General features: G+C 42.6%; 1 protein-coding gene across 3 annotated transcripts in view; it reads left to right on the forward strand.

Annotated features, from left to right (window-relative positions):
• Window positions 1-23,692, forward strand: part of PHACTR3 (phosphatase and actin regulator 3) — a 111,756-nt gene that overhangs the window by 38,997 nt on the left and 49,067 nt on the right. For all 3 annotated transcript variants that reach the window (XM_063349660.1, XM_063349661.1, XM_063349662.1), the window contains exons 2-3: window positions 20,136-20,297; window positions 21,174-21,251. In XM_063349660.1, the coding sequence (XP_063205730.1) occupies window positions 20,136-20,297; window positions 21,174-21,251 (240 nt within the window). The remainder of the gene's footprint in view (window positions 1-20,135; window positions 20,298-21,173; window positions 21,252-23,692) is intronic.

The following is a 23,692-nucleotide window of genomic DNA, read 5'->3' on the forward strand; positions in this document are numbered from 1 at the left end:
TTTAATTTATTTATGCTGATGAGGAACTTTTCAATATCCTCTTCCCCTCTTGTCGCCATTACAGAGAATAGGGCAATGATTTTTAAAGGAAACTGTTTTTTATCTAGAACATGCAAAATTAAAAAGATACTGGAAAACGCAGCATAATTCAGGCTCACAGGCCTCTAGAGACCTAGTTAAAGAATACCTGTTAATGGAATTAATTTTTCATGCTCCACATATGCAGAGGAGTGTATTTCAGGGAATCTATAGGTCTATGATATAAAATCAGAGTCGATTTCAAAAGTAATGTAATGAAATGGTAGAAATGTGACCTGATGAAAGTACCGATTTGTTTAAATATCCCATGACTTGTTGCCTGTACAGCAAATGCTCAGCTTCACCCGCTGCGCCATGGTGGCAGAGGAAAAACGCCACACGTGACTAATCTGAGAGCTATTTGTAATACTTAATGCAGCCAGCCCCCTCTCAACCTTCTGCTTCTGGTTAATCTATTTATTTATAACTTTGCTGCGAAGCGATAGTTTAAAACTTAACCAAAGGACAGGATTCAAATAGGAAGCACGGGTCACTGCCATCCCATCTTCCCTTCAGGCTGCTTGTGCCAGCTTTCTCCAGATTCTGCGCACCACAGTCCCTCAGATTTACTTCCCCAGTCCTTCCCTTGGCTTTAATTCTTTCTACAGAAAGATCACCTCCCTCCCCAAGAAAAGCTTGAAACTTTCTTAGAAGCCACGTAACTTAAATTAAACCATGGGTTATTGAGCCTTCATGACTCACTTTACCAAGCTCTTCTGAATAACCATGTGGGCCAGAAAATTAATTAATTTCTATTGTCTATTTGCAAAACCTATTAATGTTCTTCAAGAAGAAATGAGCTCTGTCACTCACAGAAAACTCAACTATCAGACCCTAATGTTATTTTTGCAGCACTGTATTTTTCTCTAAAAGTAGATCTCAGTCTATTGCAGATTATCCAGGCACAATCACCCAGCACCATGCTACCGAGGCAGCGCTTTGCAAGATGAACAAACTTCCAACTGAAGGAAATGTTCAGCATTTCATACTTTGATAAATTGAAGGAAGTTGAAACAAATAGTTCCATGACAAAAATATTAATCCTAGTTTTTAGGTGGGGAGGGTAAGGTTACTCTTCAACTCAAAGATATCACTGAGAAATTTTATTTTTCAATAAAAGCTCTAGCTTTTGCGGTCTCCAAGGAACTGATGGCATAGGTAAAAAGCCTTTGGATCTGCAGAACTGTCAGCTAGTGTAATTTTATAGTGAGATCACATTGGGAACTTGGGATTATAAAATTCTGGAATCGGGAAGTTACAAAGAATCTTCAGTTTTCATGTAAAAAGCTGAACATTTTTTAAATCTTCCTGGCTGCAGACAAGAAATAAGCAGGCAGCCATTACGCTAGAGAGTCCTTGAGGAGAAAATAAAAGCCAAAGTCAATCCATCGGTCAAGCAATCTTGTGATTCTGGATCTCTGACTCATGATTTTAAATAGTTTGAGGCAAAGAAACTGGGTTTGACCTTCGTTGGTACAGATGTTTACTGTGGATATGCACTTCCATGATTATTTGGAAATTTATAGAATCACAGAATGGTTTGGGTGGGAAGGGACCTTAAGCCCACCCCGTCCCCCCTCTGCCCTGGGCAGGGACACCTCCCACCAGCCCAGGTTGCTCCAAGCCCCGTCCAACCTGGCCTTGAACCCCTCCAGGGATGGGGCAGCCACAGCTTCTCTGGGCAACCTGGGCCGGGGGCTCACCCCCCTCGCAGTTATGCCATATCATTTTCCTCCAAGTGTGCAACAGCACGGCAACTTCGCAAATGCCATCATGAATGCTTTGCACCTGTGTCAAGACGCAAACATACATCTGTCATTCCGTAACTACTAAAACACAGTTTGATACTTTTCCCACTGGGCTACTTTTTTTCGGAGCAGTTCATTATTCAGTATTGAGAATTCGTAATAGAAGGCAACACATCCCTGAATAATATTTTAGGGCCCATCTGTAAATGAGGGGCTAATACATAAATCACCCACCGTGCAACTGTGTTCTGGACTGCATAGCTCTCACTTGTCTCTCAGCTGGGAATGGAGCTGGATCCATAAGCAAACCAAGAAACAAGCCTTCCCCCTGCTCCCTCTGAACAACAGAGCCCTCTTTGAGCCGGGAGAAAATCCCAGGAAATGTGCGTTGCTTATCAGTACACAAATGAACATTGCTGAAGCTTCAAAATAGCGTTTGGAAGATGTTTGTGAAGTTCTTTGAATGAAATATTAAACAGGGGTCTAAAGATGAACTCTGGTTATTCAAAGTAAACAGTGTAGAAAGAAAACTAGTATTATTGTAGAGGAGAAAGGAACTGTTTACTTTTTATGTTTCTGCTCGTTAAAAAGTGTGATGAAATTGAAGGCGGCGAACTGAGATAGACCATGTGTCATTTATTTCCACTGAAGACAGCCAGGCAGCATCATATTTGACTTCAAAATAAATTCCCCGGTAGCTGTGCATCCTAGCAGGGCTTGATTTTATTAAATGTCATGCTAGAAACTATTACTTTGCGGTGTTTGTATGAAGTCGCTACTGGTGCCATCCCATCTGTGCCTCAACCCTCATTAGCCTCTGCTCTCATTTTCTACAAAGATTAATCTATTTTGAGAAAAATCATGGCAAGAAATTATGCTTGTATAGCAAGGTCTCATTCTGCAAATTGTGAGAACTGTGAAGTTGTCCTTCTGTTTGCACTGAATCTAAGGCCACAATGTCAAAGAGAGATGATTAAATGAGTCTGCAAAAAGGCATATTATTGGCAATCCTTGGTTTTGCTTGTGTAACTGCGTGGTTACATGTACGTAGTCAGAACTGGCCAAGAATACAGCCATTATATGATTCATACCTACAGCTGTGGCAACTATATACCGAATTGGGTCTAAATACGCACACACTTCACGTGCAGCTGCACACCACAATCATTGAAGATATTTTTCTGTGACCGTCAGTGCAGACATTCTACACACCATTCACGTCTGTTTAAAAAAAACCAAGGTACATTATGTGTTTGTGCATGTTCAGCTCCCTCCAGCCAGCTTGTGAATTCTTTCATGTCCGTGGCAAGGTAAGAGAGATCATGCCACCGGGCGGCTCCGGGGAGCTTCCTCGGCCTGTGGCTGCAGTCAGACTTTGCTGGGCTGTAGGACTTGGCTCAAGAAGCTAAAAGGCAGAGCGCAGGACCAATACTGAGAGGTGAAGGTGCTCTTTCCAGCACTGGTTCAGCCCGAGCCAGGTCACGCTACACCTTGTGTTTTAGCTTTCCTCCTTTGTAATGCACTTGGGTATATACTTACGAAAAAGTATTCTGTAGGACTCAGCTGTTATATTAAGATAACAATTGGAAAACATGATACTAAGCTATTTCATGTGGGTTTTTTATCATTTTTAATGACCATAGAGAACCCAGGTTAGTCTGTAGAACAAGATGCCGAGGCCCGCTTTACTGAAGAGTCTGTATGTCTCAAGTGGCTTCGCAGTTGCCACAGTAAGATTTATTTGCCGAGTGACGTAGTGCATCGTGGAGGAAGAGAGTTGTTTTCCTTCTTAAATGGTCAAAACATAAGTTAAACCTGCCTTTAGGCAGGCTCAGTGTACCCTGCAGCCACCCTGGAACATTTTCAACAAATCAGAAAAGTTTGCAATTCGAACAGGAACATTTAAGTTTTTTTTCAGCTGGCTTTGCTTGTTTTGGCTTGGGACACGCTTAACTGTCAGAGCTTTTCACTTTTAATGTTGACTAAATACAAGCCCTTCTCCCCCTTCTGCCAACTTCAGGGGGGAAAAAAAAGAAAAAAAAAAAAAGAGGAAATACAAAAATCAGAGGAAAGAAATCAAGGAAAAAAAATACCAGGATAGGTGAAGAAAGCTAAAGAACCTTTGACTGGGAACTGCAGTTCACTGTTCACAGGCCTTTCACTGTGCATTTCAGCACTCAAGCATTATAAATATGAACATTCAAGACAGCACTGTAATAGATGCCAAAATTTAACTTCTGACTTGTTTTATTTGAAAGTCGTCATACATGCTACGGATGAATTCGGCGCATCACTGGGAGGGGGTTAGAAGCAGCAGGGCTGAGCTAGTCGGCCTTTGGGCTCTGCTGGGGCACACCTGCTGGGCGGCCCGCCTGCCTTGACAAGATCCCTGATGCTGACTGTGCCACCCTAAAACCAAGCTCCCAGACCCTCTCTCACTCTGCCCTACATGAGAAGTAGCTATTTTATAATCAAATCCATATTACCAGTAGACTGCTTGATTTTTTAAAAGATTTTATGTAATATAATGTGTAATATTGCATGCCTATAGACTGTATAGATACACTGTGCAGATACAGACACACTACAGAATATCTACCAAACTTGGGGAGGGTGGAGCATGTGTGCATTTATAGTGCATAAGCAAAAAGCCCAAGGCCAAACCCAAGGAAAAGCAAACACGAGGAAAGGGGTGATGTGTTTTGCTCTGCAAACGGAGCTGTTGCGCATCGCCCTGCTGGATGCAGCTGTGCAGCACAGGCTCGTGCCCTGCGAAAACACTCTCCTTGCTGCTCCTGTAGCGGGGCGCTGCTGTTGAAAGTTGAAGTCGCTGAGCAGAAGTGGCCTGTACAGAGGCTAGAGCCACCATGGGATGTCTCATTTTGCTTCTTGCCACCCAGATCTCTGTGCTGGGGAGGCAGGCAGAGATATTCCATTAGTTTGACATCACTTTCTGGCACCCACAGGCCCTGCCGTCGTATGAGAGGCTGATGTTAACACCAGATCTGTGCACGATTGTTTTTAACAGCAGCACAGGTTTCATCCAGATCAGGGATGGGCAAATGATCATACTTCTGTCAAATCAGCCAGAGCCGTGATAGAGAATTTATGCCAGCGTTGTGCTTTTATGCCAGATTGATGCCAACTGTGGGAAGACAGACAATGCTTGATACAGCATAAAAGTGCAAGTGACGCAGACAAACGATACCTGATTCCGCAAAAAACTTGCAGGTTGGCTGATCAGCATTTTTTGGAACACATTTGAGATGGCAGAATGAATTTCTACTGGATCTGCACTTTGTATCATTGGGACCACGGTAGTTTTGATACCCTAAAACTGGATTTAGTGGATACCAGCCCAAGACCTTTTAAACCAAGGCCTACTTGTTTGTGTCTGTATCTTCTAAGGGTGTATCCACCTTGCAGAAGAAAAGTTGAGTTAGGGAATCTGAGCTGCTCTATCGAATTCAATGCCATGCATAGATCTGGGAAATATATAACTCCTGCCATCTTGCCCCCTGCTAACTGCCAGTGCTCCTTAGCTCTCCCTTTGGGAGCTCCCAGCCCCACAAACGCCGCAGTGGTGTTTAAGCACCCTGCCTTGTTTGGGTTACTCAGACATCCCTAGCACAATGCTTCACTGTACTTTTTACAAGTATCTCTTGTTTCCATTTCCTTACTAAACAAAAGAAAACAAAATCATAAGATGTGTTTTATTTTCAGCTTTAGGCATTCTGTTCTGGTTTTGGTGGTTTTATTGTGAATCACATGTTCCGGGTAACATACCCATGTGTTTTTGCAAATACGATCTCCGAGTGATCCCACTAGGAATGCAGAAGCCACGTAACTCGTAACTCCGGAGTACGTTGCTAGAAGGGCACCTGGGCCGTGTGGTCAGCACTGGAACAAAATCACCGTGCACTGGCACGTGTCAAAGAAGTAAAGCCTAGCGGATCAGGTGCCTGGAAGCAGGGTATGAGCTATTCAGTATAAAATGTCCTCTTTAAACTCCTGGGGAGGTATTCTGTTTGCTGATTTATTGCAACAGGAATTCTTAGTCCTGTGCCCACACAAAATGTCATCCCAGCGAGTATCAGTTTCATACCTCTGCAGGCGGACGGCGGGGACTGAGTGGCCCCTGCTCTGCTGAGCCCGGCCAGCGCGGGCAGCAGCCCGGGGAGGTGATGCTGCTGCATTCGCTCTGCCGCCCTCCGGCCAGGAAGGAAAATCTCTGATTTTCAGTGCTGTCAATCCGGTAACCTCAAATTCGCTACCTTCAGCACTAAGGGACAAGCTGGGGGGGCTTCTAGCAAGTGTGCGGCCACTACATGCAACTGTACGGAGAAAGGGTGTGCTGTTGATCATTCTGCCTTATTTCCAAATAAATGTATTTATTTTAGAGCTGCTATCTGAACTCGTCACCCAAAGCTATACTGATAGCCAGATGTCAGAATCATAAATTTTGTTCTTTCAAGCTTTTCCCTAGTAGCCTTAAATAGAAGAATATATTTTCCACAGAGAAAGACTCTTCTATTAATAGCATTAGATCATTTCAGCACTTGAAAGGAAGAAATTAGTTGAGTTTTTAATGGGTGGTTTTTTTAATACTTTTTAAAATATTGTAAGTTTTTTTACTGTGCAGGCAAGAGCATCCGCCTTCAGAGTTTTAATTACTGGAGAAAAAAAAAATATCTCTCTGAGTTCAAAAACCAAAAATAGTGAATGAGACTATGTGAAATGGCTTAAAATAAACATCTTCAAACAATCTGGTCCTATGTGTCAGTTCTTTCTCATGCTTTGATAATCTCATCTCAGTTGTTGAAACAGACTTACACAGATTGCATCGGAGGCTGGAAGGTGATTGAAAGGGCCGCTGCTTACCCCGTGCAGTGAGCTGCCAATAAGAGGTGATGTTCTGAAGGGCAGTCGCAACAAGTTTCCTCACTACATTTTCTCATAATGGAGAAAATTTGGCCAGTTCCACTTCCGTGATCTCACATTCTAAAATCTCTCCCTCATTCATTTAGGAAAAGGAGAGAAAAACAAGCTGTAGGCTTCTCTGCCTTTTCCAAATAAACTTTGTTATCCTCTTATGTAAAACACTAAGAGGATATTCCAAGTGGCAAAGAGCTTTATACACAGCTTCACTTAAAAGCAAAAACATAAAACGTGTTTTGTCCTGCAGTCACAGAAATTCAGTCATTTATTGTAATGAATGGGCAATGTCAAAGGAACATACGGTATTTTTAGCTCTGCTTCATTACCCAATGTGGTAAACGAATCCTGAATGCTTGTAACATCTAAAAGCTTTCTCTGAGAAGAAAGGCTTTTCCTGCGTAGTCTTGATTAAAGTCAGACTGTTGTCTAGAGGATCAGTAAACTGTGCTGAGCTGGAAGAGGAGGCTGCCTGCAGGATAAGTAGTCAGATCTGTACGAATGGTGAAATGATAGCAAAACCCCGAGCTGGGTGTAAAAGCAGAATGTGTATAGCGAAGAGGAAGGGTAGCCCAGTGAGACAGGGAATATCAGTAGATGGGGAGATGTAATTTCAGTGTGACGAACTCCTTGTCTGACCTTCTGTTCAGGAATTTAGGACTGAAGCTCTATGTTAGAGGCGGATAAGCTCAAGCTAACACGACTGAAACAGGGCACTATAAGGCATAATCACACATGCCTATCACTGCAATAGAGCTGGCAGGCACATGTGATACCAACATCCTCTGTTAATATTTCACAACATTTTTTTACTGTTATGTTTGCTGTATTAATCCATTTGACCTGCCAATGAATTTGGCTTATGCTTGAGTAAGCTGACCTTTCTTTTTCCTCTCTTACTGCACAAGCTCCTTGACCTGCTGTGATACGATCTGCTCAGCCTAGACCTGAGCCAGACTGTGAGGGATCTGGCTTACTCTAAACAAAGTTGTGGGATTTCAGAATGAAGAATGGTTTTCTGCCATGATCTTCCCCTGTTGTTTCTAAATACAGTGTTATAGGTAGATTCAAAGAGAGATTCAGTTGGATATAACTTACACTGTATAGGAGGGAACAGGCAGTGATGAACATGTTAGTTTGGAATAGCGTGGATCAGTGTGGCAAGCGTGGAACACCCTTCCAGTTCTCATAAAAGCCTGTGGATTTCAGAGTTTCTTGGAACATCACAGGATCAAATCCAAATTATGTTTAGACCAGTGAAATTCAATACCACCATTACACAAAACAATCCATAAAGTCAACAGCAGTCTGAAATCTCTGCAAATGCCGCAGAACAATGGCATAAATTTCAAGACAGAGCGATATGGAAATCTTTAAATATCTTAATTTTCATTACACTCGTAAGTAATCTGGTTTTGCAGCTAAGATATTGTCACTTCCTCTATTAGTTCCCATGTAGGTTTCTGGCACTAAGAAGCTTTCAGGAGATTTTGGTGGCTTTTTAGTGGTATACCCCAAAACACACATAGGCTGCCTCCTGAGGAAGCAGCTATTATAAGATGGGGGGGGTCCTGTTTCCAGCTCTCCATGACTCATGCAGGCAGCTGAGAACACAGTTAAAATATGAAAGCTGAAAAGAAACTGAGAAGAGGGAGCAGTTATTCCACTTCTCTTTCTCTTGGAAGAACTAAAAAATACATAAATTTAGGTCAGACAGGGTAAAAATATTCCATGCTGGTTTTTCTTCCACGCTACTTGGGCTTTGTGAGGCTTATAAAAACAGGCCCAGGATATGGTTGAAGTGAACAAGACTATTATTTACTTGTTTAATAAAAACCTCATGCATTGAGATAGAAGTTCAGTTCATATTCTATGGTGGTTTTAAAATGAAAGTTTTGTCACAGATCTGGTTTTCCCTTTTGCATAAAAAAATAATAAAATAAAATTAAAAAAAGAAACGAGGAAAAAGTCCAAATATTCTTGCTGATGAAAGACAAATGTTAGAAAAACATTCATTAGATGATTCCTTCTCAAAAACATGACCCAAATGAAAATCAAGCACTAGACACCAAAGAACTGCCTGCAATTGTTAGTCTTAAAAAACCCATGAATTTAAAACCTGTTGCCGGTAAAATTAACAAAACCTTTTTCTAGAAAGACACAGCCTCCTGACATGCTTTTAATTTTGAAAACAGTAGTTATTTTTTGTTCTTTTGCATAAGCACCAACCAGCAGAACAGAAGTGTCATCACGTGCTCCCTAGACACTTCTCAATATTGTAGAATCTCATCATTATTTTTTTTTACACCATTCCATTATAAATTAAGTCTGTAAATGTAGAACTGGGTCAATCTTACCTCTTCAGACAAAATGTGCAGAACAGAATTTCGATCAGCAATTTCTGTATGTATGTGTAACACAGCACAGAGAGGGTTTGCTATACCAAGGCAGATTTAAGCCGCTCCATATCCACCATGCTGGCCCCGACCGCTAAGTTGCGTTGACAAAGCCATGGGGAAAATTATTAGTAGGAAACTCTCGTGCAACTCAGAGTTGCTCCAGCCGCTCCTGTTCCGTCTGCAGGCTGCTCTAGGGCAAGCAGGACAACGCCTGACGCATTGGCCGCATGGTGACGCTTAGGGAAACCTCCCAGGCACTTCGAGGCAGATGTGGGGAACCTTCACCAATGCTGCTATGGACTTTGAAATGAAAATGCTGCTAGTAGATTTTAAAATATCAAAAAGACCATTTCTCGTTTCGGTTTAACTCATGGCATTCTTTGTACCTACTTTGAATACGGCTGTATGCTACCTCCTTTCTCCTCTGTTTATTTCAGCTTAAGCTAGTTCTTTCCAAGACGGTGTAAGCACTGTAGTCATTAAACATCATGCCTCTACATACTATTGCCTAATATTCCTAGAGATCCTGACCATCTGCAAACATATTGTTGAGGTTTCTAATGTGACCTTTGAAGTTATTGTAAGCAGTGCCACCTAACTAGCCCACAAAGTTTCTGCTTGAAAAGAACATGAATAGTAAAATGGTATTTAAGACACTTCTCTCTCCTTCTTTCAAATGTAACCATCTCAAGAAATTATGATGTATTTTCTGACTTGTTTTCAGCAACAATTGTTGAGTTTGTGTGGAAAGAACACTTTATGGTGTCAAAAATTAATACAAAACTCAGTTCTTGCACTGAACTGCATAAAGACTCACTGCAATTAATGACATCAGTAGAACTCTGGTTGAATGCAAAGCCCTTTCTCCACTAAATTCAGTGCACTACAAACCTTAGACAAGAACAAGCTAAAAGAAACTCGTCCGTCTGTGCATTAAATTTACTTTTTCTGTCACAACCATAGCATCATTCTAGCAAGTTTGAAATTGTCATTATATCTATTTTGTTCATTTATGCATAGCAATTTCTTTGATGCTAAAACGTCTTGCTGAAAGGCTCTAGGGAGACACATGCCACGCTGGATATAGGGATATATACCAGCCAAGTGTAGTATATAGACATTTCAGTGAAGCTGTAATATGGGCTAAAACACAATACAAGGGAATTTTTACTTTACCAAAAATTTAAGGGCCAAAGTCTTGATGAAAGTTAGTGACTCTTGGTACCAACAACGCATAGGAATGTGCATGTATGTTTAGGGGCTTTTGAATCTTGTAATTTAGTAAGAGAAATAATAACCTTTATCCGTTCTCTGGAAAGAAAATGCAGAAATTCTTAGTCATTTTTGGAAGGCTGGTTATTTAGTTTGGTTGGCATTTTTGTTTTAAAGAAGAATCTTGTTTCCTTTGCACTTTGTAAGGAAAGAGCTCATTCTCTGTCAAGTTAGAGTCACATGAGCACACCACTTAACAGATGCACGCCAGAAGATGTTGAGTCCTCAGCAGCAGCTGTTCACAGACCCGCTTCCAACGGGCTGCACTACTGGCTAACGTAGACACAGCCACCACAGTGCATTAGCAAAAGGAAAAGCAGTTACTTTCATGGCTGTTCTCCCTGCCTGGCTGCTGGGCGACAGAGAGAGTTAATGGACAGAGATCGCCGTTCTCCTGCCAAGGTCTCATTTTGTTGTTGCCACATGGGACATTGTCTCTGTATTCTTGTATCTCTTACACAGGGCAAGGATTTTTTCTAGCTTCCTCAGGGTGTCTGCAGACTGAAACACTCAGTAGTTTATTTTTCCTAGCTCCTATAATACAAGAAGAAAGCAACCTGGAATGGAGTCATTCCAAGAGCTGCAGAGGAGAGATCTTTATACATTTTGAATAATTTCCATGTTCATTCCTTGCCCTGAAGATCCTACCATTCCCATTAGGAATAGATTGTGGTCTTGTTTCAGACAAACAGTGATAATCACTACAGGAAATGTGATAAGTAACTATTTCTCTTGGCCCTTGACCAGCAAAGAATTTAATTTTAAAAGGCATATTGCTCTATTAGCATTTTAAAGATGGTTAACCAGAGCCCATCAGTTGGGAAGCAGAATCTTAATTTTTAAGGTATGGACCTCCCAGGAACTCATTAATTTTTAAAGATATTCAGATGTCTACAGGTAAGCATGTTGCAGTTGTGTTAGGTCAGTGCTTTAAAGCCCTTATCTGAGCCTTGACATAGTGCCCTGGTAAGGAGCAGACAACGTTAACTTTAACACAAGATTGAAGAGTTGAGAAGTGCCATTGCCCACGGGAACTTTGTACTGTCTGACTGTTTTCTCTGTGTTTTCAAGGATGCTGAGGACAACAGAGGGTCTGCGGTACCTCGCTGTCTTTTGAAGACTGCTGAGTATTTAGTATAATTGCCTTTTTGGAAAATACCAGTACACAGTGGGGTAAATGGATCTTTACAAACAATGCTGCCCTCAAAGTATTTCCTATATGTGACTCAGATTTACAGAACGCTATGTGAAGCAGACCAAGCCATCTCTAGAAAGTATTTAACCATTCATTCAAGTGATATTACCCCCTATAAAAAGTGTTTCATCACAATTTACATACCAACCAAATGTAGAAATCACTGGCAACTTTACAACAGTTTTACAAGGAGCCAAATTGGATGTATAACCTTTAGACAAAAGTTCAGTTCAGTCACTGTGACTGTTTTCTATCTACCTTTCTCTGTAGCTGATCTGGTTTATGTCATATTTTTGTTGCCTAAGTATTTCTCCTTCCAAATCTCTGTCCTGTTCTGCATAGCAGGCCTGGAGTATGCACCAAAGACTTGACTAATGTGTATTTGTTGCCAATGGCCATAAGGAAAGTGAAAGTGCAAAGCAGCAGAAGTGATAAAGGAAGCAAGAAAAAAAAGGCAGATGCTCTCACATTTCACAAAGCAGAATGTTTTCTATCTGCAGTAGTGGCATTGAACAGTGACAGAGCACCAGCAGAGAGCTGTGGTGCGTTCGAGGGAAGAAGGAAATTATGCATTAAATTTCAAGGGCATAAAAGTTCACAGAACATGAGGATTTGATTATTTCTCTAATATACAAGCTCAGGATGGATACAAAGTGAGAGCTGATTGTACGTCTGACAGACAGACTCCCATGAACAGAAGAAACTCTAAGCAGATCAATTCTGGGGCACGAATCCCAGAAAAAAGCAATGCGTAATTCCTGTTCACAAGCATGGTGCTCTTCCACCAATGACTTCCCTGGGCGTTACACGACCCTCTAAATGTAACTGCTATCAGGGATGCGCTGCAGTGAAATGGATCTGAAGGTGCCTCTTGGAGACAGCACAGGGTGTGTTTCAGTCTGCAGACTCCCTGAGGAAGCTATAAAAAACATCCTTTCAACAGGTTTGCAGCAAGGCTACAGCTAATTAAACAACTGCAGGTGATGAAACACTGGTCCTGCAGTGCAGATAAGAGCTTTACTACTACGAGTGCATGAAAGCCTAATTCAAGGTGTTCCTGTACTTGCTGGGCTTGGCCTCCCTCGTGCTGCAGAACAGCATCTCTCCGAGAGGCTTGGGGAAACCGCCCAGTCCTGGAATTTGTAATGTGGGTGGGACAAAACCCCTTGCAGATGCAGGATGGACAAGGCTTGGTGCAGTCTGGCTCTTGGCCCTCTGCAGAGGCAGTACTCGTTTGACTTTATTGGAATAGATTGTTTGTGAATCTCAGGAGATGCTGCTCTGTCTGCTGCCTGAGCAAGCTCTCACTGGGTGAGAGACGTGCAAACGTCAAGTTTCCCCTCTCAAAAGAATATATTGCACAGGCTCGAGTAACTGAAGTTACTGTGATTATACAGCAATCCTTCATTAGTCTCATTTTCTAACTGTTATTTAGTTCTTCCTTATCCAGGTAAAGCATGTTGTGGGTTCCTTTACGCAAACACCGAAAAACTTATTTTGTTAATGAATTGCTAACGTCAGACTGTGCATTGTAAATCACAGAAGGTGCTACTGGGACTTGACACAATGATCCAAAAGCATGAAACGTTCCTGATTAATTTCTTTGCACCTTGGCTCATATGGCGGTAATGCTGTTAGGTGATATGTCAACTTCCTGAAGGAACATTTTCTGGAAGAAATCACAAATCTCAAGCATATAAGGCGTATTTTTATCTAAGAGATTTAGCTGAAGTTGCCACTTCCCTGCTTTCTTTCCTTTGATAGGTATAATCTGTTTCCCTGTTCATTTCAGCTAAAGCTGGTTTTAAAATCCAAATACTTTGAAGGGAGGCTCAACATGACAGAATGGAAATAAACTCCCCTGGCAAGCACAGCCCCCTCCTACCACCCACAAATTATGTTTTGGGGGTTTTTTTCCTCCTTCAATTAAAGAAAAATGTTAAATCGTAATTTAACATACTAAAGAGCAGTGGAAATTATAGAACAAGGATACATGGCAAACATTTGAGCATGAAGTGAAAACGGAAGCTCAGACTCTGGAGACCACACGAAAGGTAGAAAGGAAAGCACAGTAACCTGCATTTTCATGCAGGGAGGTACAAAAGCCAGATCAGGATTCATACCAGCCGGCTAAAAGAAAGGTGATACAGCCCAAGAACAGCCTGTACTCCGTGGAAGCTGAACCCAGAGCTGTTTTGGATACAGAGCTCATAAAGGACTCTATTCCCCTTTGTCATTCTGCCATTTATCTTCGTATTTTCACCCTGCCTCCATGTATCTCCATGAGTCTGAAGTCTGCACAAATTTACTGTGCCAGGTTCTCCCCCAAGGTAACTCGATGAATGCCGCGGGTATGGTGTGGATGGGCCTGGCCCACTATCCGTCTGCTTCCTCATGAGGTTAAACTATTGGGTGAGATGAAATCCAAGGCGGGAAATCATGAACATAAAGGATTACAATTTTGCTAACAAAAAGATGAGAATTTAAGCCATTTTTACCTGCACTGTTGACCATACAAAACCTAAACATTTGGACAGGTAAATGCCTGAATTTTCTGTAATTTTCCCTACTTTGTTTCAGTATTTTTCTGGTGTAACAGATATGATGTGTCAGAGCAATAATCTGTGTCACATCAGCAGCTGTGCATCCAAAATTAGCTTATGATTACATTCAATAATGTACTACAGGTACCTTGCCTTTTCTGAATAACTAAACCGTTAGGAACCAGGTTTTCTGTTTTACAAAGGATTCTGTGTAAATTTCTCCAAACCAACCCAAACCAACATTGAAACATTCAGAGCTTCAAACAAAAAGTCCTTCAAAAATTAAATACATTTCAGGTTCATAAAAAGCTTTTTTCTCATCTCTAATTTTAACTTCTAATTTCTAGCAGTCATTCAAAATTGTAAAAATCAAAATACTGTGTGTTCAAAAAGCTGAAATGGAAACTTCAAACTGGAACATTCCACTGCAGTTTTCTTTCAAAGTCAGTCAAGAAAGAGAGCATGGCTGCAGAAATGCAGGTGACAAAATATTTTTAGAACAAGGAAGAGCTCCATCACAGGAAACATCTAACTAGCGCAAGAAAAAAGCTCTTTGGTTTGAATCCTGCTTCTCTGGAACATAACAGAAGTGTTCAAAGGCTCCTAGACACAAACAATTTACCCCTATCCTGCAGATTCAATCATTGTCATCAGTTCTTCCTCTTTTAGGACGCTAAACTAAGGAAAAAGGGGTTTGTTCCTGCTGCTAATTCTCCTACCTAAAGATGAGGATACTCTAAAACCAAGGCAACCTTTCTGCCTTCTTTCCCCTGCAGGTTTCTCTCACTGGCTGAGAAGTACCCTCTGTACAGAGCACCCTTTGTAGAGAAGCGCCATTTCTTGGCTACCCTCACGAATGGCTGGCTTGCGTGACTGGGGACTGAGCAGCAGCAGACACGAACCCTTTAAACGCTGAGCTCTCCCTGTGACATCCTCCTTAACGTCCTTTTCAGGGGTAGACACCAATTCTAGGCAGCACTGAATGTTAGCAGTGGTAAAGGCACCTCTATCCCAAAAGCCAAATAGGTCATTTTGATTCCACTCACTGTCTCTACCCTCAGAGTGGACCAAAGGGAACCTTTTTTTCCTTTTTTAACTCTGTATCTGAGTTGCAAAGACAAATGCAATGACAGTAACAGGGAGAACATGCAGAGCTGCATTACAAACCAATTCATCAGAAAACAGAGCACGCCTGCCTTACAGATTTGCCTGCAGCTCTTGTCTGCTGTGTTATTTTTAAACTGCCTGCAGGTTGCAGATCTTTCAGTGGTCCTTCTCCTACCAGCATACACAGAGGATTTAGCAAGGCACAACTTCCATTACCATGAATTTAAGTTACCAAACTCCCAGAACATTAAAATTCTGGAAGATGAAGCATCCTTCATCTTCCCATAAACTTATTGCTGCAATTTGCGTATTCATGGGAGGGCATCCCACGTCTCTCACAGCCTCTCCCCGTGGCAAGGGCAGCGTAACTCGGCTCTGCGCTCCTGGTGTTCCCCACTGCCACACAGCAGCCTGCCGAGCGCAGCCAGCACTCGCTGCCAGCAGCAACCCAGGCGTCAAGCTACAGACACTTTGGCTCGTCATGAGAAGCCCAAGAAGACAGACCTAGCCGACTAAACCCAGTGCCTGACTTCACAACACTGTTATCACCCAGACGTGGCTGTCTCAGCACCAAAACCATCTGCTGTATCAGTGAAGGCTATGTGCAGGCATTAAGGCACTCTTCCATCACACATCCAGGACACAAATTTTCCCTGCTCCTGCCCCACTTCTGTGGGAGGTTGGATGGGATAGAGTCAGGACACGACATCTGTAAATGGGAAAGCTTCAACGTGCAGAAAAACTGCACGATCCATGCATGATTCCTCTAGAGAAGAGACTAAGAGGAAAAGAAGTCACCACAATATTTTAGAGAAGAAAGCAGTGGGACATTTTTCAGAAATGCTGATCAACCAGAAGTGCTGCTGATGTAAACAGAAGCTGCAGATGCTCAGACTTTCTGAGGAGTCAGACCCTGTAATGAATATTATGGTTTGCTTCCTCCTTCTCTGTTGCCTGGTTTACTCTGCAGCCCAGAGCGGCACTGCAGGGTAACAGCCATCAGGTCAGGACCTCTCCCCTCACTGATTCGGGATGTCTCAGACATCGCACCCTTGGCCACCATTAGGAGCTCTAGAACTTACTCCAGCCAGCGCTGGATAAGGCACTTGCCCAGCAGCACAGCCACATTCATTCCCACCCCTTTGACACACAGAGAGCAGATGACAACTGTGTGACAGATGAGGAGTTTGGTTTGGACCTGGAGCTCCAGCACAGAAGACTTTGCCCTCAATAGGGCACAGCAGGGACTTGAAAGTAATTTTGGTATAAGCAGCCAAAAAGCTTCAGTCAGAGCAAAATCCTCTGGCCCCACAGGGCTGATGACTGTCTCCTTGTGGGACAGTGCGGGACCAATTGGTCTGTCTCAGCAGCGATGGCCAAGCAGAGCCCGGCCTCTCTGTGTTGGGTAGGGTTCGGCTGCTGGGCTGTGGGTTAAGCTTGTGCTTGCTTGACCCTGTATAACGACTGCCTCTCATCCTTCTACATTACACAGCTAGTTGAGCTGTTGCTCATTTCTCCCTGCTGATTTGGAGAGTCTTGATTTGGCTCTCGGCTGTTTCTATTTTGCAGACATCCCCTATGTAACTGCGTGGCCTGGCCTCAGGCTATCAGGCTCTGGGAGAAATAACTGCACTATTCCACAGAACAGTTAGCATAATTAAAATATTGACTGCAGATTAAAAAAATGTGCTGAATATTTCACAGAGTGGTTGGAGGGTTGGCAAGTCTTGGCAGCTTGTTGGCTGCAGGAACTGGTTGATATTTAGGCGTGCCTTGTCCTTCAGTATTCATTGCTGTACGTGGGAACTGCTTTTTGTGCTGTCAACTTCTTATCTCCCAAGCAGCCAACCCACAACCAAGAAAAAAATGAACTGACTGGAAATGAGAAGCTCCAAGGGCTTTCTTGTGATTCTTATTGCTAGTGAGACCATTTCCTTGTTATTTATGACTTCAGGACATCTGTCTTACTGTGTCTCTATCTATTTTTATTTGTGTCCATCTCTCCAAACGCACTGTGTAGGAACTGCATATGGTGAGAATGTACCAGGTGATAAAACCATTTGCTTAAGAACTGTCTGTACCCCACGAGAAGCATTAATAAATTTTAAAAGCCCACGAAAACCTCCACCGGAACATTTGTTTTAGCTACTATTCCTTCTTTGACATTTGATTTCTATCTGTATTTAATCTGTAACCAAAGTCTAAGGCATAAAATCCGTACATTTCCACACCCAAGAGGGCAGAAGGGGATGGAAGAAACCCGGTTGACAGGGCTGGTAGAAAGTACAGGGCACTTAGGGAATTCTTAGTGCCTTGGCAGTATCTCCCCATTCCCTTTCACAGGGGGATATCTGGGACAGTAAATGCTGCTAGACACACATAGGCTTGGGTTTGACTGACTCCTGGTTCTGTCTACATCCCCTGCCATCCGGCAAAAAAGGTAAAATGATCTCATGCTACCAGTATTAAACAAGACATGTGGATGATGCCTAAACCACTTTGCAGACATCTACATCCTGAATGAATTGCAGTAGGATCAGTAACTTGCCAAGATACTGCTTTAAATCAGCTCCTTATTTAAGCTTCACTTGCACGCTTGAGAAATTCCTGGGCTGGCAGGAAGTGCTTGAGCAGCAGTGCAGTCTCACAAGCAAGGACCAGGGACGGCCGAACTGAGACTGTCCTACTCCGTTGTAGCTTCCAGGGACAAGGGTCTGATTTACAGTCTGATCTACAGCTCTTTGGAGATGAGCTAATTTTGTGAATGTTTCCATTCCCATTCAAGGGATGTCACAAGAAATGGCCAGATGCTATTTTCTGAGGCCCCTCTTACAGCTTTAAAGTAATCATAATAGCAAATTTATAGCAGATCTGCTCTGCCATTTTCCATTCTCGTTGCCATCTCTGTAATCAAGAGCAGCTCTACTTCTTCAAAGGTTATTTCTGCGATACTTCTCATTTTTTAATACCCAACTAGGAAAGGAGCATGATATCTTGGCACTCCAGCTGTGGTCTGTAGGCGACTGCCCTCCTTCTGTGCTAGGCTCATTGCTAGTTTCTGCTCTCAATATTGACCTCCAAACTGTAAAGCTTAAATAGCCCCTTGCATAGACACCATTCTTTCAAAGGCAAAAATGTATTTTTACATAAATTTTAAATCTCTTGTAAATTAAATGCCAAGATAAAGCCTGTGGAATGAGACAAAAGATGCTCTAAATTCAGTACACAGAAAGACAAATTCACTGGGCATGCACAAGGCGGAGAGGGGGGAATTGTTACAGCCTTTTCTCTGTTCTGGTAGTTCACGTGGCCAAGTTTTTAGTTTGCCTTCACTGAATGATTCATCTCTATTACCAGTATTTTCAAAATTAAATGGAAGAGGAGGAATGTGTTCATTCCCCTGCTGTGTTTAATAATCTTCCAAAAATTGTTTCCTGTTTACTTGGAAATCCCCACCTCCATGCTGTGATTTAAGCATTTTCACCCTGTTAACTTAAAAACAAAGCCTAGAAGAGGCTGTAGAGTTTTTATCTTGCAGTCATAAAGCAATTTATGATAAATGCTGTTGTCCCAGAGAGAAATTACCTGGAAACATACATATGTTCATAGCTCCACATTGCTCATTTAAATCATAGCTGATTGTTGAAAAAAAAAATAAAATACAAATTGTCGTTCAGTTTTTATTCATGTAACATGTCTGATGACTGATGGCAGCTTCTCTTTTAACAATCACTGTGTTGGTGCTCAAATACGAATCTCAGTAAAGCCATCAATAACCCCATTTATGGAACTGTGCTACTTCCTTCCATGGTACGGGCTAGCACACAACTGTGAATAGTCAGTATGCATTGTTTTGTGCAAGACTTGTCTATACGCCAAACTTACAGCATATTTTCAAGACAAAATATTAAAAATACCTAAATTGCTTTTCCAGCGAAGCATTATCTCTGAATTCCTGTGGCTTGGCTGGACAAAAGGGAAAGAATTTTCCCTTTAGCTTCCTCAAGGAATAAATTTGCACGATAGATTTTACTTACATAGCACATATCAAACAAACTATTCTTATATAAAAGATTAGCATTAGCTCACACAAATCAGAGTGTTCTGCGTTAGCTTATGTGAAAAGAGTTCATTTAAAAGGCAGCAATATCCTGTGGCCTGAGAACAGAACTGGAAGCTGGGAATTCAGAAGGGGCCTGAGCTTTCTCACACTTCCTCTCAGCTTTTCATAAAGGTCTAAATTTTTCTAAATGAACATTACATTTACATGATTAACTGGAGGCCGCATGGGCCTGATTTACAATTTACAGATGTGTTAAATTTCTATTGCGCCTATTAGAGCTATTGGGAGCTCTCAGCGCTCCGTGTTTCAGAAGGCTGTAACGCAGTCACACGCAGCCCTTGGGAGGCAGAGCAACACCGTTACCTTGGTGAGTACCAGGCACGGACAAAGGTAGGAGAGCGACGGAATAAAGCACAGGGTGTACAAATTCAGCACATCCCCCTCTCTGTGGCCTAACAGCCCCCATTAATCCACGAGGTACGGCAGGAGTGGAGATACTGAAACTTTTGGCATCCAGACAGGCACTGTGCAAGACCAGCACCAGGAGAGCCGCTGCTAGGAAGCACCGGGCTGGCACGGGGAGACTGAACACTGACCCCAGACTCTGACTGGGGTCCCTCAGGCTGGCCGCTGGCTCCAGCGATGCAGAGACTTCCTTTCATACAGAAAGCTTGCTTACCCTGGTGACTAGACCTAATGCTTGTTAGCTGGTGAGCCTCCATTTGCCTCCCCTTTTTAAGACTACGCTGAAGCATTCTGTTCAACAGCTGGCTTTCCTCTCTCTTCCCCTCTCAGATGAGATGGAGCAGTCCCCTGCAATGCGTTCTGACTACTTGGTCTCAGGGATTCGAACTCCACCAGTGAGGAGGAACAGCAAACTGGCAACACTGGGCAGGATCTTCAAACCATGGAAGTGGCGGAAAAAGAAAAACGAGAAGCTAAAGCAGACATCTGCAGGTAGGATGAGAACAAGAGTGATGCTGCACAGAGCAAAGCTTAGCTTGGCCGAAATTTGCTTACCTAGAAAATGCTAATGGTGACCTGATCTAAACCTAATTCAGAGATTTCAGCACATTACAAATTAATGATGTTTAAGGCTAGAAAGAGCCCACATAGGCTGACTTCCTATATAATACAATATAGTACATTTAGAAGAAAAGGTCAAAATACAAGAGGGAAGCACAAGACTCAACACAGTCTGCTTTTCATGGGCTGTCTCTTCTCCAAAACAGGCTACGTGTATGGCCCCAAGTATCATCACCCCTTTTATTTGGGGTGAAGATTATATAGGTCACAGTAACATTATGAAAAGTGACAGAAGGGAGCTAGAGCACGTAAAATGCCTTCCCTGAAGCAGCTGTCTCTGCGGGGAAGGAGCCCAGCACACAGCACTGCATGCTCTCGCTGGTCTCCAGGGATGTCCCAGGAGACAAACTCACTCGCCTTTTCCTAAAATAGGATGGAGCAATTCCCTGCACTTGCCCTGATATCCAGCGCAGTGTCGCAGTAAAGGACGCCGCTTCCTGAGGCAGCTCCAATGGGCTATATTAAACAGCATGAAGGCTCTAATATCCCCGTTACACTGCACTCGGTGTGATCAGACAGCAGGTTAGATCATAAATCTCAGCTGTACATGTGGCTGATTTTACAGCTCTTTTAACAAAGGAAAATGCACAAACAGGCTGACCAGTCCGTGCTCCCCAAAACAAAATCCCTGCAGTTCTTTCCAAGCACACAATAGTTGAGACTAGAGGGAACTTCCACATTGCATCTTTCTCACTCCGTTATATGAATACTCTGTTAACTGGTGCTGTGTTATGCCACTACATGCAGTGCTGGAGAAGAAGATGGCAGCACGACAAGGTCGGGATGAACTCATTAAGAAAGGCCTTCTGGAGATGATGGAACAAGGTAAGTAAAAATTCTTCATCCTTTTTATCGGAGTCTTTTTCAGGACAATAGGAAACACGATTGCAAAAGAAGAAACCTAACAATCAAACTAATAAAAGGAAAACCTTCAATCCAATCAGAGAGAAAAATTCAGTATCTGCATTAAGCATGTCTTTCTTCAAATTCTTCCCTGCTGCAGTCAATCCATGCAGTTTAATTTTTGATGTTTTACCATCTTGAATGCAACTCCATCTTCCCTTGATTTATACATGGTGCAAGTCTGAGCTGGTATGTATGTTTCATGCAATTGCTCGAAACCTGGCTAAACCCTACTGCCAAGAAAGTCTGCTAAAGTTGGTATAAATACGAACTTAAACATCCAGATGCATTCAGCTAACATGTACAACCCATGAATCCAAATCTCATAAAATGATACTAATCTGATGTTTCCAGCTGTCTTTCTGGTAAACCAAGTTTGTGACTATTCTGCCTGTTTTTCATTCACATAGAAAAGTGAAGCATTTGGTAGTGTCATTTTAAAGCTTCCCTGAGTACAAACCAGGTTCAGCAGAATTCACTGAATGAAAGCTGGTAAAGTGCCAGAAATACGCACAAAGGCCGGTGGTTCTGTAAAAGCCCCAACAGATGCTCAAGGAAGACAGACATTGAGGTGACTATTTCTGCACGATCAAGTGAGCTCCCAATGTTATGGACAACATCCCAATTGCCATTCCCACCTAAACAGAGATAAAACAAATAAATTCATCTTTACTTTGAAAACTTTATAGCAGAAAGTACCATCATGAAGAAAGATTGGCCTTTTGAGTTTGACCAATCCGACAGATAGAAATTAGGTTCTTTGAAACTAATAATTGAGCTTCTTTGTATAAAACAAATGCCATGCCTATAAATAGCCTGTGGGACAATAGTCAGTGATATTTTGCTGGAGCGTAATCGAGCAACTGAAGAGTTAGAAAAAGAGCATTTTAAAGAGGATTTTTTTCATTGCAGTAAAGCTATTTTCATATTACTTTTGGGATATATTTTAATATGAGCTTTATGTTCAAGTTAAAAAAAAAATCTATCAAACCACGAGTTTATTCTAAATTGGAAGTTTTTAGAAAGTTCATTTTTAATTCTGTCCATTGAACTCTTTGTGTCTCTTATGATTCTAGATAATTACTTGCCCTATTAGACTGTTAGCACTACAGGATAGACACTACACACCCCATTTCTGTCTGTTAGAAGTACGGAAGATCCCTGCAAGCTATGAATTTGAAGACATGGGTATCTAGAGCTTTGCCAAAGCACAGTAAAATAAAACTTCTGTAGAGCACATTAAAAGGTAATAATAATGAATCAATAAACCTCTGGTATGCACAAAGAACTGTCTGGGAGATAAACAGGTGATGCTAAATTGCAAGATCATTTTAACAAGATTAAAATAGTTTAAATAAATACATATAGCCCCCTGAGAAGTGATGACAAGCTGCGCTTCCACAGAGGCAGGTGCACACAGACTGCTCACCTGCCTGCAGTGAAGTCGCCTACCGCTCCCACACACATGGCACAAGTGCTCAGTACCGCCCTGCGGCCCAGACAGGAGAGAATGGCTGACAGTCACTTGAAGGACACTGCAGCCACCTGCAAGCTATTTTCCTTTATAGAGTGTCGTGAATCTCCAGGGTTACTTTAGTACATTATTAGGAGAAGCGGCTTATTAGTTGGAATCAAAAATTGACCCAAATAATTCTCAGTAAATGATTAGTGCCCTACTTGGACTGAGCTGAAGCGGCAGCAGTTTCAAGGCTAAGTCCTCCTTTATGCAGTAAGTTGCAATTGCCAAAGCAGCAATACTATGCTAAAAGACTACCATAAATCCTAAAATCCCTCTAATTCATCAGGCTCTTCTCCACTTCCAGGGACCTCATTCCTGCTCACTTTCATAAATAGCCCAAACTGGGATGAAGCTCTAGCCTGAGAAATCTCCAAATCTGCTTCATGCATTTACAACAGCTGTGTCACACTCCAGTCCCGTAGCACAGGGTCTGTCACGCAGCATTTTGCACTAGGCTGTTTGGCTCCAAGCAAACCACAGAGCTAGCGCAGAATCCGCACCAATCTGCGAGCAGCCCAGGGTGGAACTGCAGCGTCCCTGCTTTGGAGATGAGTCATCCCACCAGGTTATGTCACCCTGTCTCCTCACACAACCCCCAGCCCCAGCTGGCCAGGCTCACCGCGCGGCGGCACAGCCCTTCCGCCCTCCTCTGCTCCCCAGCTCTGCCCCTGGGAAACTCCTGAACCTGACACACAGCTTCACTCAGGGAACCACTTGCACCCTGGAGGAGGTTCCAGGGACCAGGGTCTGGCATACAGTGGGATTCATTCCCAGCTACGATCACCTTGCAATACCCAGGAGACTCTGCTGCTTTCCTTTCCGGTGGATCTAAGGTCTGTGCTTT

The sequence above is a fragment of the Chroicocephalus ridibundus genome, chromosome 12, assembly GCF_963924245.1.
Source record: "Chroicocephalus ridibundus chromosome 12, bChrRid1.1, whole genome shotgun sequence".
Taxonomy (NCBI): domain Eukaryota; kingdom Metazoa; phylum Chordata; class Aves; order Charadriiformes; family Laridae; genus Chroicocephalus; species Chroicocephalus ridibundus.